The 12,470-nt window shown below is 34.7% G+C and overlaps 1 protein-coding gene across 3 annotated transcripts in view; it reads left to right on the top strand.

The window, feature by feature from the left end:
- The window catches only part of LOC108978836, a 20,378-nt gene extending 9,250 nt beyond the window's left edge, over positions 1–11,128 (top strand). For 2 of the 3 annotated variants that reach the window (XM_018949321.1, XM_018949322.1), the window contains exons 2-8: positions 2,806–3,607; positions 3,708–4,005; positions 4,062–4,938; positions 5,011–5,314; positions 5,383–5,537; positions 5,595–5,750; positions 7,387–11,128. In XM_018949321.1, the coding sequence (XP_018804866.1) occupies positions 2,922–3,607; positions 3,708–4,005; positions 4,062–4,938; positions 5,011–5,314; positions 5,383–5,537; positions 5,595–5,750; positions 7,387–10,385 (5,475 nt within the window). In that variant the 5' untranslated portion in view covers positions 2,806–2,921 and the 3' untranslated portion in view covers positions 10,386–11,128. The remainder of the gene's footprint in view (positions 1–2,805; positions 3,608–3,707; positions 4,006–4,061; positions 4,939–5,010; positions 5,315–5,382; positions 5,538–5,594; positions 5,751–7,386) is intronic. The other variant, XM_018949324.1, reaches the window with a different exon arrangement.
- The last annotated feature ends 1,342 nt before the right edge of the window (positions 11,129–12,470 follow it).

Raw genomic sequence — 12,470 nt, 5'->3', positions numbered from 1 at the left:
TACATCATTTGAGTATCTAATGTTTGTTCTTCGTTGAGCAACTAACACGTTATGCTCTCTGCAGCTTCTTTTGCTTGCCTGGATTGTTCTTCTTCCAGTATCTTAACTCTTAACATATCTGGCTTGGGGAGTTCATCTCGAGTTTCCAGCGCACATCGGAACGTCTCAAACGAATCTGGTAAACTATAGAGAAGTAATATAGTTAATAAATCATCCCCAACAGTTACATTTATTTCCTTCAATTTGTTGACAGCATGAAAAAATTCGTTTAGATGTTCACGAATGTTAGTTATCGCCCTCCTTCATACGGGCGAGTGCAATACGTTTCGGTAAGGTGGCTTTTCGCGCAGGACCCTTTGACTGGAACGTAGACTCCAACTTTTTCCACATTTCGTGTGAAGTTTGGCATTCAGTTATCCAACCCAATTCTGATGGTGTAATTGAAAGCATTATATCCGCACAGGCCTTCTGATCGAATTGTATTCACTTCGCTGCGTTATTGTCGTTTGGACAGGGTATAGCTCCAGATGCGTAGCTCCATAAGTCAGCTTTCACAAGAATTGCACGCATGTGCAACTTCCAGGTATCGTAGTTATCCGCGTTTAGCGGATCAATCCTCACAGTTGAGCTCGCCATTTATATCAATATCACCATATACAATTCAGTTCAAGATGTACACAACTTTTTAGTCTATGTAGCCAATAAAGTATAACTTTACTTTAAAAAATTTTTGGCCTGGGCCCAAAACCTATTGTTTTACATGGGTTTATTTTTTATTCAATTAAAAAAATGGAAGTGAATGAAGTTAGTTACAGATATTACATGACAGCTTAACTTAAGTTACAGTGCTATGGATTCTTCGCAGGGTTGCAATTAAATTGCTTCGTTCTCTCCAACAGAAATGTTTAATTTATTTTTGTATTACTTTGTACAAGGAAAATCTGAATCACCTCTTATTTCCTTTTATTGGTTTTCTAGCTAACTATTATAAAAATTAATATGTTACTTCAAAAACAGATTACAATTGATACTTTTCTATACTGCTGTACTGTACTCTGTTACTCATAGGTTATCCTTACATCGGATATCAGTGAAAATTTATCTGTTTGTAATCTCTCGCATCGGTGTTTTTTTTTTTATTGAAGCGTATGAATTTAAAAGTTTCTATAAATTTACATTTTCTCATTGTGTTTCTGAAGAAGAGATACTATTTCTTCGAACTAATATATGTCCCTAACGACACTGTAAAAACGGAGCGCGAATGAGTAAAAGCGGACTACAATCACGCCTACTTCGCCTATCGAACAATATGCAAGAGTATAATGCCGAAAATACAGTGTTTTCCAAAAAGAATGATAATTCATTTAATTTAATAAATCATAAAAAAAACAAACACTAACTGTCAATTCAAATGTTTTTTTTTTGTTTTATTGCTAAAGACCAAAGACTTCATAATACCCCACAAGAAATAGTCTAATGACGTCAAATCACAACCTTTTGGAGGTCATTTAATGCCAAAATTTCCTGAAATAATCGAATCTGCAAACTTCTATCGCAATAATTCGGTTGTTGCGCGCACTGTGGAACCAGAGGTTATGAAGATCAACTTTTTCGAACTGCGCCATAAAAGTTGGTTATCACCAGCTTCATTTTGAAAGAAGATGGATCGATGATTCCACCAAACCAAAAATCACACCAAGCTAAATTTAGATGACTTTCTTCGCACCAGAAACGACTGTTGTGTATATTTACCGTACCACTGAATGAAAGTGAGTTTCATAACTAATTTTCTAAAAAGAATCGCTATTGTTTTGAAGTTGTTCCAAAGCAACGTTTATGGTGGTCTAATGGCTTCAGTTCCCTAATGAGAACAATTTTATAGGCATGCACGTCCAAAGCCTTTCCCAAAATCCGCCAGGTTGTGGTTTGAGACCGTCACAATTCTTGAGAACGTCTTGAAATCGACGAATTGCGATCTTCAGCAAGCAACACTTTTTTGGACGGCAGCAATATTTTCTTCTTCCTTGTCCTTTTGGAATTTAGGCATTATGCAAAGAAAATATACGCTTACAATTTTCAACAATTTGACGAATAGCGAGCAATGGTGGACGATTATTACGACCATAAAATGGCAAAAGGGCACGAAACGTTAAAAATGGAGAACTATTATTTTGCTAATAATAATTGAATAATTTGTAAACGTTGTTCTTGCGTATATATTTCCATGATGAAATTGTAAACATTACTGAATACTATGAAACAAAAATTACAGATAATGACAAATTAAAAATGGCCAAAACGACACATAGAAAGCATTTTATCCCTACTGGAAAAACCGTGATATGAAACATTATTATACTAAATAGAATGATTTTCTACATTCTACCAAATCTGGCCGACTTCCACCCTCAAAGGAAGAGTTTTGAAGATATCTGGTTCCAATTTGGAGAGAACATTTTTGACGTCGTGCAGGCATTTTTTTACGTGCCATTTCAACAACATATTTACAACAACTATCACTCAATTAATAAACATAAAAAATCATTTTGTATTCGTCATGAATGTATTTATTTATAAAAAAAAATCGGACCGATTAGTTAATTTCAACATTAAAAAAAAAAAAAAAAACGCAAAAATCAGGGATTTTTGGGAGGGTCGCACATTCCGGTGGCGGTGCCTTAATAACTCTGTAATGGGCATGAGAATAAATAAATTGAAATCATATGCAATTTTTTTTCTGTTAATACTTAAGATACATAAATTTATATTTATGAAATAATAAATTTGTGTTATATTGTTTTTCAGAAATAGCAATATTGCATTCAGAAAATAAGTTATTACTGGATTATAATTGCATAAATAGCTCCCTAGGAGTATAGTGCTGCTTTTAGCACTGATTTCCTGAGAATTTTAAGTGGAAGATGTCTGCAGATTCACCACGGCGACAATCGCGTGGCATAGCCGCACCTGCAGTTGTGCCTCCCCAAGTTGTAAGCGATCGTTCAATTTTAGACTCTGCGTTTGGGTTCATCAGTGATGTTACACTAGTGGCACATCAGTCACATACTGAGCCCAAAGATACAATTATTTGGGCACGGTTTGAGACGGCTGCTGATATAAGCGATCCATGTTTCGGTATAGACTGGGAAATGGAGGGAAGTGCAGCACCACCATTACTTCTACTATTAGGGTACGGTCTTGGCGTTCAAGTATGGGCTATCCCTGCCAACGGGGAGGCTATTGAAGTGCTATCATGGCGCCATGGTGTTGTGTCAACATTACGAGTCTTACCAACGCCGACCTTAATGCGATCCGCCAATGAACATGGACGTGCTGATGAATCGATAGATATATATGCTGAAAAGCGCCCTATTATTGCATTAGTGGACAGTAGTACGGCTTCTTCACAGCTTCAGTTCTGTACAATAAATTTTGTTTCACTTAAAACTGGAAAGCAAGTGAAGACGATTAAATTTAAAAACGTAATTTTGGACGTACTTGCCAATCGTTCTTCCATTGTTATTGTATTTCACGAACGTATAGCTGTTTTTGATGCCCATACTTTGGAAGATCGGCTTTCAATAACTACATGTTATCCAAGTCCTGGGTAAGTAAGATGAGATGCAGTGTATATCATTGTTCATAGCATAACATTTACATATGTATTTATGTGTTGTATTAATGAATATGAGTTCTTACCTTTGAAGGATTAATCCAAATCCTGTTGCTCTTGGTCAACGCTGGCTAGCTTATGCTGAACAAAGGCTGATTCCCTCAAAGCGTAGCGGTGGCGGCTGGGATGGTGAGGGTGTAGCCAGTTACACAGCAACTGTATTAAATGCTGCAAAGTCGTTTGGAAAAGGGTTGCGAGAGCTTGGTGAACAGGTAGCAGCAGGTTTAACAGGAACGTCAAATAGTGGCAGTATATCAAAAAATAGTAGTTTTGATTCCATTACTGGTGTTGAAGCTAAACAATCTGGGATTGTTACGATAATGGATATAGAGGTTAACATTATACACAAATTGTTTATAGTAATTTTATTTTTTTCTTCTTTTTTCAGAAGACTATTAAAGATTACAGCCCCACCTCAATGACATCTGCTACTGGCGGTGTTAATGAGGAGCCCATTATTGCACATTTTGTCGCTCACGCAGAAGCTATTGTTGCAATGGAGTTTGATAATTCAGGCATGCTATTACTTACCGCCGATCGTCGTGGTCATGATTTTCACGTTTTCCGTATACAGCCCCATCCCGCAAGCCCTAGTCTTTCAGCGGTACATCATTTATATGTATTACATAGGGGCGATACTAGTGCAAAGGTCCAAAACATTACATTTTCACTAGATTCACGTTGGGTAGCGGTGTCGACATTAAGGGGAACTACTCATGTATTTCCAATTACACCTTACGGTGGTCAAATGGGAGTGCGGACACATACATCTTTACATGTTGTTAATAAGTTGTCACGATTTCATCGCTCGGCGGGCTTATCTGTAGAAGGCCGTTCAAATTCTCCAATATCACATTCAGAAAGCACCACTTTTATGCAATCCTTGCAACCTTACCACAATACAACTCTACCACCATTTCCGCGTCCCACAATTGTACAAGCTTTAGCTCAACTTCGACAACCTTTTGCACTCGGATCACCCCCTGGGTCTGCAGGACTGGTTATGCCGGGTAAAATCGGTGTAGGTAGTAGTGGCATATCAACTGCTTCTCAACGACAAAGGCATTCTTCCCTATCAGATGATAATGGAAAACCTTTGAGCGTGTGTGCAATTTTTGCGAAATCGCGATCTTGGTTACTTGAACCACCAAATGTCACTCGAGAAGCATCACATCGTATGCAGCGTAAATCTGTTGATTCACTTTTCGTAATGGCTGGCCACGGTGCTCTTATACAATACGATTTGGACACTAAACTTGCATCAAGTAATAAAAGAAACTATTTACAAATATAAATTATGTAATATCTAATATGCTTTGATATTTAATATGATATAGATATTGCCAAAGATAAAATTTGTGATGATACTCCAATTGAATTGGAAGTGGAAGCTAAAGCACAATGGAATCTCGGTAGGCGAAGGGATGGATCTCATGAGTTGGCACCTCCGTTGGAAAATGATAATTGGCTTATAAAGGATAGAAATTTATGTTTGTTAGACAGCATACGTCAGTATGACGAATTGGATGAAAAAAATGAGAGTTGGGTATCACAGGTAGAAATTATTACACACGCCGGTCCACACCGCCGTCTTTGGATGGGGCCTCAATGTGTATTCAAAACGTATAACACTCCTAGCGGGTCAGTATTAGTAATTGATATCAAACCAAAATCAGCGAAGCAAATAATGTAAGCAATTTCTAATTTAGCTCCAATCTGAACCATGTTGATGTTGAGGCTGTTGAAATAGGGGTAACGAAGTCCACAAATTCAGCATCGGCTATTCGTTCACATCCACTAAGTATGCCAGTAACGGCTGCAGCTCGATGCTCTTTGCCGGTCCTTATTGAATCGGGTTCATATAGTAAGTACATATTACATTCGTAATTAAATTTTTGGATAAGTTACTTTTTAATTTTAGGTAGTGTAGAACAGAGTCCAAAACTGATGGATCGTTTTCGCCACGAGCATTTGGATTCTGATTTTGCAATGGCTCATGGTGATTCTCGATTAAAGGAGGACTTGGCCGATGCTATGCGGGAATCACCATCTGTGTCGGATGATCGAAAAAGTACATGTAAGTAAATATAAAGTTTTGTTAGTGCGGGCGGTGGTGCATGTTTTCGATATTTTATTCCGTTATTCCCAACTACTGATTTCACCCAGGACGGTCACCGTTATTTTGCTGTTTTTTTGCAAAGCCCGATTATTTTTAGTCGAATCGGCTAACAAAGCACGTCCAGGGTTAAGGTTGCCAATGTACAATTATAACGAAGATCATTATATCAGTTGCGCCATGATTACACCACCAACTGTTTGTAAATTTTGTCTTGATCCCTTGGTCACTTTCATATACATATGTATGTACATATGTTTCCTATTTCGTGGCGTCTTTGGTTTTGTTAGTTTTGTTTTATTCTTAGTGTTTCACTCCAACGGATGATAATTTCTTATGAGAAGATATTAGATGAAGAAATTAATGATTCTATACACACATATATCATATTGAAATATGAGTGTTAAAAAAAATAGAAATGAGGTTACTGTACTCAATATTTAAAGTAGAGTCTGATATATCGAGTTTAACTTTTTTTACTATGAGACATTTTATTAGTAAAAGGATAAAAGGTGATGCTGTGATAAGAATTGTTTCTGATACTGAAAATTCATTATTCTATTCATTTGTGTGTTATAAAATGTCTACTATCATCAATGTTGTAATATATTCCTATTTAATATGAAAATGGGTTACTCCTAAACTTTAAATATAACTAAAATATAATTAAACGCCGAAAGGTATTATTTCGCTTTTTAATAATGTATTTACACGTATGTAAAATTATTAATACTTAAAGTTAATTGAATTATCCTACTGCATCAACTAATATAATTGAACTGTATCAATAATGTAAAGTCCTGAATCAAACTCGTACAAATCAAACGAAATTCAGGGATTAAAAATACATTTTCTAATAATTGAGAAAAGGACTATGAAAGAAACTACGATTTTCCATGCTATGTATGTATGTATTCACATTTTCATTTGATTGCTGATAGAATTCGACTTAATGATCAGTATGCTCTTCATTAAATTCACATTTTTTACTTTAAAAGATGTTGGGAACGCATTGATATATAAAAAAACATTGAAAGAGAAGACGAGAGAAGAATAGATTTAGAAAAAGCCAAAGGCAGGTACTGGGGATTAGGAAACAATTCTAATTTAATTTTAAATATAAAGCAGATAAATAAATCAGCATGGATCACTTGATTTTAATAAAAATTAGATTTGTAACAACTGCTTACATTATCATTTACAATACATCTTCATATGAATAATCAATTAGTTTGGTTGAAAAAATATTCTAAAATGCTTTTGTTTCTCATTACGTTAAGTTACAATGTTTTATGTTGCATTGCTATGCTTTTGTTGAGTTTTATACTTGCACAGCAGCTTACCAAATTTAAATGAACCATTTGTAACTACTTTTGCTGCAATTTATTTGCTTTTTCTCGGAACTTTGGGACACTAAGATTACTTTTTTGATATGACGATTAGTTTGATTTAATAAGGGATAACGGGTCTAAATATGAATAGATTCCACAGCACTGCGAACATTCATTTACAAAGAAAAATGCTTTTGGCTTTTTGTTAATGCTTCTTTCTCACAATATCTTTTGTTTTCTTCTCTTTCTCTGTATTTTTATTGAAGGTCGATTAGCGTCTGGGGTTGCTTCGTCTGATAATGTCCCATTCTACGATGCCCGCGCAGATCCTGACATTGGTGAAGATGATTCTGATAACAGCCTGAAAGCCATGGTTTCATATCCCCCCTCTCTCACCTCGACGTCAGAAACACTGACTGCAATGGGTACTTGGAATTTGGTTTCTGATGTCGATTCCGACCAATGTAAAAAAGTTCAACTCTGTTGTGATGAAAATAAGAAAACTTTTGAGATTCCAAAATCGTCTACACCTTCAGTAGAAAAAGTAGTTAATCCTCTGGGGACGGTAACAACAGTTTTTTCAGGCATTTCAAGTGACGTAAAAAGAGACATTCTGGATGAAGTGGTATCGCAATTAGCTGCCGAAGAGAGTATTATACACGAAAATTGTGATGAGTCTTTGTTTCGTCCCGTTGTGGCGATATTATGTGACGATAATATTAATCAAACAGCGGGAAAAACTGTAAAAAGTGAAGAATTCTGTAAACCGCCTGAGTTAATAAAAAATAAACTTATAGTGCCAGTCATAGCAAAAGAAGTAGATGCCGAGTTAAGCAAAAAGGAGAGGAACCAAAAAAGTGGAAGAATAAAATATCAAAATGTGAAGAAATTAGATTCATGCTCAACAGAAAGTGATAAGCCAACAACTGCTGTTCTAATCACTGAAGCTGGGGACATTCAGCAACACGTGAGCTCTGAACTTGGACACATGGTGGAGCTAGTTCATAGAAACAACGTAAACAAATGTAACACTACGAACAGCGGAAATTTATGTGGCAATACGACCACAATAGAAACGAAAAAAAACCTAAAAAGCTTATCATCAGTTAAGGAAGATGTCATAGAATTTAAACGAATGACACCTTTACCTATTGAGAAGATTCGAAATAAAATTTCAGGAGATAGAGAACTTGTTAAAGGCCATTTATCTCAAATTGAATGTGAAACTAATAATAAGGGCCTAAAACCACCTGATACAAAAAATAACTCGAAAAAAATAAGTTTTCTAAAGGATAACGCACAACTAAATCAAACTATATCAGACAACGTTTCAATCGAGATTAATGAAAATAAGAAGGTACCCTTAACTAGTTTTATGAAATCGACTGTATGTGCAGATACATCAAAAGTAAATACTTCAATCGGGGAACCCACAAACACTAGCAATAATATTAAAACATTGTCTAAAAACAATATTAAATGCGATAAATTATGTAAAGAGACCGAGTTAAAACTAGAAATTGCAATAGAGGCTGCTAGTACAAGCAAATCACATGAGAAGAAAGACACAATTAGATGTGACAGTAAAGCCATTGAAAATACAGCTGACAATGGAAATGAAGCACACGATGATGCTAGTATATGTTGTAATAAAATAATTGAACAAAATGTAACTGTGAATCTTACAAAAAAGGAAAAAAACTCATTAAAAAAGAAAGCCGAAAATGATATATCAAAAAATGACGCAATTTCCGCTCATTCAGATATCGGAAAGGAAAAATTGGCGTTTATCCAGTCAAACTCAGAAATTAGTGAAAGTCCACAAATTTCGAAATCAAATAATTCAGTATGGCAGACTGTAAGTAGTGACAAACAACTAAAATCTAAAGTGCAATCGAGCGATAACTTCCCAAGTTTGGGGACAATTGGTAAAACTAGAAAACCTGTTAAAATTAAAGAGATCAATACAGAAAAAAAAGGCAATGGTCTTTCCGATTTATCTACACTTTCGAAACCTATTGACAATTCATGCACTGAATTAGGCGGTAATATGAAGAAGAATACTAAGAGTAAGGCAAACATCACAGAAAATAGTGAAAAGAAACTAAAATCCATGGAAAAAGAGCAAATTGATGTTAAATTAAAAAATCAAAATAAAGGTGACAGCAAATGGTCATTCGATGGATTTTCCTCACTGCAACCACTGGAATCATTACCGCCTTTGCCCGCATTAGAAAACATTGATATTTATCCATATTGTTCAATTTTAATGGAAAAAGAAAATAAATCATCTGCAAAGGCTCAAGATAATCTGTCAGAACAATTAAGTTTGATTAATTTTGATAGCCCGTTACAGGAAAATCCGAGACAGGATGGAAAAGCACTCGCACTTCCAAAAGCCCTTAGCCAACAAAATTTAATTTTCGCTCTATGTGGATCATTGCATTGTGAAGAATATAGTATCTGTGACGAAGATAAATTGTCAAAAGAATATCAAGTAACAATCAATTCGGAGATGGGAGATATAACATCACCAGATTATAAGTTACTCAACGATGGCGAAGATCAATATTTAAGTTTGGAACACAGTTCCCAAGAAACTAATACTACCAATACGGGAACAACAAATGACAAATCTGTAAGTTCGGCAAATTCATCCACTTCAGAGGAAATTCTTGTTATCGAAGAGAAAAAGTTAAGTAAAAAGCAAAATCGAAAAAGACAACAAGCAGAAACTAAAAAGCAAAAGGAAGAAATCACTTTCGAAGATGACGAGGAATTACGCCCGTTAATTACAAAAATAAAATCTGATTCAGAAACTGTAACAATAAATAATAAAAATAAATCCTCTACTTTTTCTGGATCGAACAATAAAGATGATGAAAATCTAATTGACAACATCATTACACATGCATCTCCAAATACAACAACCGATAGTGAAGGGCCCGTTCCTGCTACTACTTCAGATGACAATGGTTTCATTTTACCAGCGAATACTGCAACTATTAATGTTCCCATGAAACTGAAAACGAAGAGACTAGAACATAAAATAAATCTTATGGCTGCGATTGATGCTGCAACATCATCGTCTACATCGTCTGCTGAAGAGAGTAATTTGGAAATAGAGAACCGGAAAGATAGTTCCGATCAAGATCTACCAGCCCTCGGAATGAACACATCTGAAATGCAAACAACTTTAACTAATATAAATGTAGTTCCACCGTCATGTACGACAAAGAAGAAAACTAAGCGACGCAAGAGATAAGAATTAGTCTTCGGTTTGTTTTGTATTTTGTGTGTCGTTATTACATTCTATATATGTATATAATGCTTGCTACAATGACAATGATGGTGAGTGATGAATTTTTACTACAGCTGTAACCAGTAATAAACAAACGGTATTCTAAAATAAATAGTTATCTGGTTAATTCAGTTTTTATAGGCATGTTCGCTGTTATGAATAATATGCAACTACTTTCAATCATCCTTGGGAACGCTACAAATGTATGCAAATCACCGAACCGTAAAATAAATATAAAATTAATGCTTATCGTAATAAGTTTCCATTCAAGTAAACACAGAAAAAACCCGTTACTGCCATTTAGTAAATTTTGCTTGATCGTTACTGTTGATATTTTCCGGATTTTTCTTAAATATCACCAACGTTGATAAATATTCATATTCTATGCCCAAAACATAAAACATTAACGGGAAGTATTTAAAAATTTGTAATACATTAATTTTGCCAATATTGATTTCATTCTCAATCGCTTCTCAAGCATCCTCTATCAACTTTCGTTACAGTTCAGTTAATGATAATATCAAATTTTTAAAATGTACGTTATAATCCGGTGATATGTGTATTCACTTTAATTGGTATTGATTGGGACACACTAGTTTTTTAAAGATTCATATATATTTTGGAATGCAATTGTAAATAGATTAATCCGCTGTAATATCAAACTGATTTTATTTAATCAAAAATAAAATAACATATAGTAAACATTATTTAATTAAATATATATGAAAGCAACCATTGAAGGTATGTATTAAATGAAATTTTTATTTCACTCTTTGCGTACATGAAAGCATATTTTGACATATGTATATAGTAATAGGATTCATATCAGGCAGCTAGCGAAGGAAAGAAACCAGGGAATTTACCTGAATTAACACAATTTATTTTATATTATCATATATTATATATACATATATAAATATATATATATTTTTATAAGTTTTGYTCATATTGGTAGCAGTGTGAGATGGTATATGCTAATTTTAATGCAATATACTGACCAATTCTAGCATTAATGTCTTCAAGAATTGTTTTTTTATGGCAAAATGTTTCATGAATTGGTGAAGGTAACGTGGGTCTTTATATCCTGAACCTTGAAATATTTAGCATCCAGAGAGAATATACAGCTGTGTTCATGGAAATAGTAGTGACGGTGGATTCTAACCATAGAACGGAAAAATCAAATTAAAAATGCAAAAAATTAATTAAATAACTTTAAAAAGTTTTTTTTTTGATATTTTTACATATACGCACAGTTTTATTTTTTCAATATATTTGTTCCCGAAAATAGTAGTTCCCATTTTGTTGAAAGAAAAACTGAAAAAATGTAGTTAGAAATAAAAATTGTATATTTACGCTTCACTAATATTTGGTTGTAGAGTCTTTATTTTTTATTACATCCATATACCGAGGTTGCATGGGATATATTATACCCTGACCACGCACTCGCCTTTTAAGGATTTGCGCCCATGCCTCTTTGATCACCAGCCTAAGTTGAACATTTTCGATTGAATTCATTTCTTGTGCCTGCGTTGGCCACAACATTACTTCGATCCTTTCTGATGCACACTCCTTAGCTAGTTTGCTCGTATGTTTTGGGTCGTTATCCAGTTCAAACGTCCTTATTATAGACATTTCCCGGTATATGTATATCACATCAAATACGTAGGACTAATACCATAGTACGAAAAGCAATCCCATAACATAATGCTCAGACCACCATTTTTAAAAATTTTGGTAGTGTAACTGGAATGATATTATGTGTTTAATAGTAGACGGACATACTTTCTAGACCCTGGTTGCTAAAAGAAGCAATTTCATTAGTTCACACAACATTTTTATTTGGTTTAAAATTAATAAATTTTGTGGTTCTATTATATCCGGATATTTTGACTCACAAAAGCTGAATCATGGACTTCTTCTTCTTCTTGATTGGCGTAGACACCGCTTACGTGATTATAGCCGAGTTAACAACAGCGCGCCAGTCGTTTCTTCTTTTCGCTACGTGGCGCCAATTAGATATTCCAAGTGAAGCCAGGTCCTTCTCCACTT

The sequence above is a fragment of the Bactrocera latifrons genome, unplaced genomic scaffold (genome assembly GCF_001853355.1).
Source record: "Bactrocera latifrons isolate USDA-ARS-PBARC rearing strain unplaced genomic scaffold, ASM185335v1 scaffold_128, whole genome shotgun sequence".
Lineage (NCBI taxonomy): Eukaryota > Metazoa > Arthropoda > Insecta > Diptera > Tephritidae > Bactrocera > Bactrocera latifrons.
The sequence above is the reverse complement of the archived record's forward strand: the minus strand, read 5'-3'. Positions and strand labels throughout refer to the sequence as shown.